Source organism: Rhagoletis pomonella, unplaced genomic scaffold (assembly GCF_013731165.1).
Source record: "Rhagoletis pomonella isolate Grant_MI unplaced genomic scaffold, Rhpom_1.0 Rhpom_scaffold_06156, whole genome shotgun sequence".
In the NCBI taxonomy this organism is placed as follows: Eukaryota; Metazoa; Arthropoda; class Insecta; order Diptera; family Tephritidae; genus Rhagoletis; species Rhagoletis pomonella.
In genome coordinates, this window is record NW_023464690.1 from 3,675 (window position 1) to 5,467 (window position 1,793).

Genomic DNA, 1,793 nt, shown 5'->3' on the forward strand with positions numbered 1-1,793 from the left:
GACTTGAATCAGTTTCGAGAAATGCTTCGAAAATAGGGTCGTTTAGTATTTCCCATAAAAAAGGAAAAGACAGCTTTGGTTTCACTATGAAGACAGGACCCATCAAAGTAGTGGACCAAGTGAGCCCCGAGAATTTTGTATGCAAAGTTTTCCAAAATACGGAAAACTACTTCGAGCAACCTCTGCAGTCGTTTAGTGGTTTAGGTATAGTTGTTGCTGGAGAATTGAGTAGTGAAACCACAGTAGTTCCGGTTACAGATATCGAATTCAAATATTTTTCCATACCTATAGGCAACAAGTTTCTTCTTATTCCCCTTCTTCACCATCTATTTCATGAGTTTGCACACTAATCTAAGCATTGCATTTAAATTAATCTTGAAAATAAATAAAAGCAAAAATAAAAGCAATAATATCAATAAATATAATAATAAAACTACTACTAATAATAATAATAATAAAAAAAATAATAATAATACTCTTAAATATTAACAAAAATATTAATAATAAAAATGACAACAAAATAATAATAAAAATAAGTATAATAACAATATTAATAACAATTCTTGATTTTTTAATACATGGATATATCCGGCAATATTTTTGAAGAGTCATTCGATAGCCAAGAAAACAGTAAGCAAATAAATTAATAAACAAAAACTTATATATCAGTTTAGTTTTCTTTTTAGCAATTTTGCCAAAAAAATCGTATGACGCTTTAAGTGATCCGCATCCGGAGACATCGGCATCATCTCAAAATGGTACGCAAAAAACGAATTTCGCCTATAGTAATTAATTATTTATTTGATATTTTCGTTTAAGATATTCTGAAAGCTTTGAGGGAAGTCCTGAATGGGCAAAAGGAGTCCAACGCACGGCTGGCAAAGTTAGAGGAAAATGTAATTTGCGTTTCTGTTTTTGATAAATGTATTTTCTCATTGTAAAAATACTTCTCATACTTAAGCAAACGACTGTAATGCAAAATCAAGCCATTCTTAGCCAGGGATTGGCTAGTATTGTAGCCAACCAAGAGGAGATAGCTAAGGAGCTAGAGAAAATAAATATAAGTGTAAGAATGTGGTAATTTTACTCCTACACGTTTATTAATGTAAAACATTTTCACCAGATCGAAAAGAACCCGGAGGCGATGGCTCAGACGAAGGCGCTAAGAGAGTGTAAGGTGGCGGTTAGAAAAATTGAGATGTCCGTTTGCCGCCTGACGGGAGAGTTGGAGGACACGTTCATGAACGAGGTCACCAGCATGCTCCCATTAGCAACTACCACTGGGGTGCTGAATGTGGAAGAAAGGCTTCAAGTTCAAGAGTTTGCCCAAGCAATGGTAACACTCATTATTGTAATATTATACCCATATAAATTTATTTTCTTTTTTTATAGACTTCATATTTGAACAAAATGAAGGGGACATCAGAAGATGTCGGCCCTGTCATTCGCGGCATCTTCACGGATGACCTGCTTCACAATTACAATTGGGACGGGACATGGGAGAAACAGGCCCTTAATAAACTTAATTTTATTAATAATATTCTGCGAGGTACTTTCTTTAATCTACCAAAGAAAAGCTATTGTTATAAGATATCTTTTTGCATTTCATTTCAGATGTATTCCAGAAACAAGGGGCCCTCAACTTCGAAAGAAGTGTGCGAAAGGCGGTAGAACTGAGCCAACATCGCGTTCAACAAAAAAAATATTTAAAAAAACAAACAACAAAACAAAATTAACTAAATTAAATTAAAAATTAACAAAAATTAACATATGTAATAAATGTGAAGTGAAAA

The 1,793-nt window shown here is 33.4% G+C and overlaps 1 protein-coding gene across 1 annotated transcript; it reads left to right on the forward strand.

The window, feature by feature from the left end:
• Window positions 1-578: 578 nt before the first annotated feature.
• LOC118755396 lies at window positions 579-1,549 on the forward strand (the record flags this gene model as incomplete). Its single annotated transcript, XM_036490234.1, has 6 exons — window positions 579-630; window positions 687-758; window positions 820-896; window positions 962-1,066; window positions 1,124-1,336; window positions 1,393-1,549. Coding segments are annotated over exons 1-6 (676 nt in total), but the record flags the coding sequence as incomplete, so codon positions are not given.
• Between the last annotated feature and the right edge of the window lie 244 nt (window positions 1,550-1,793).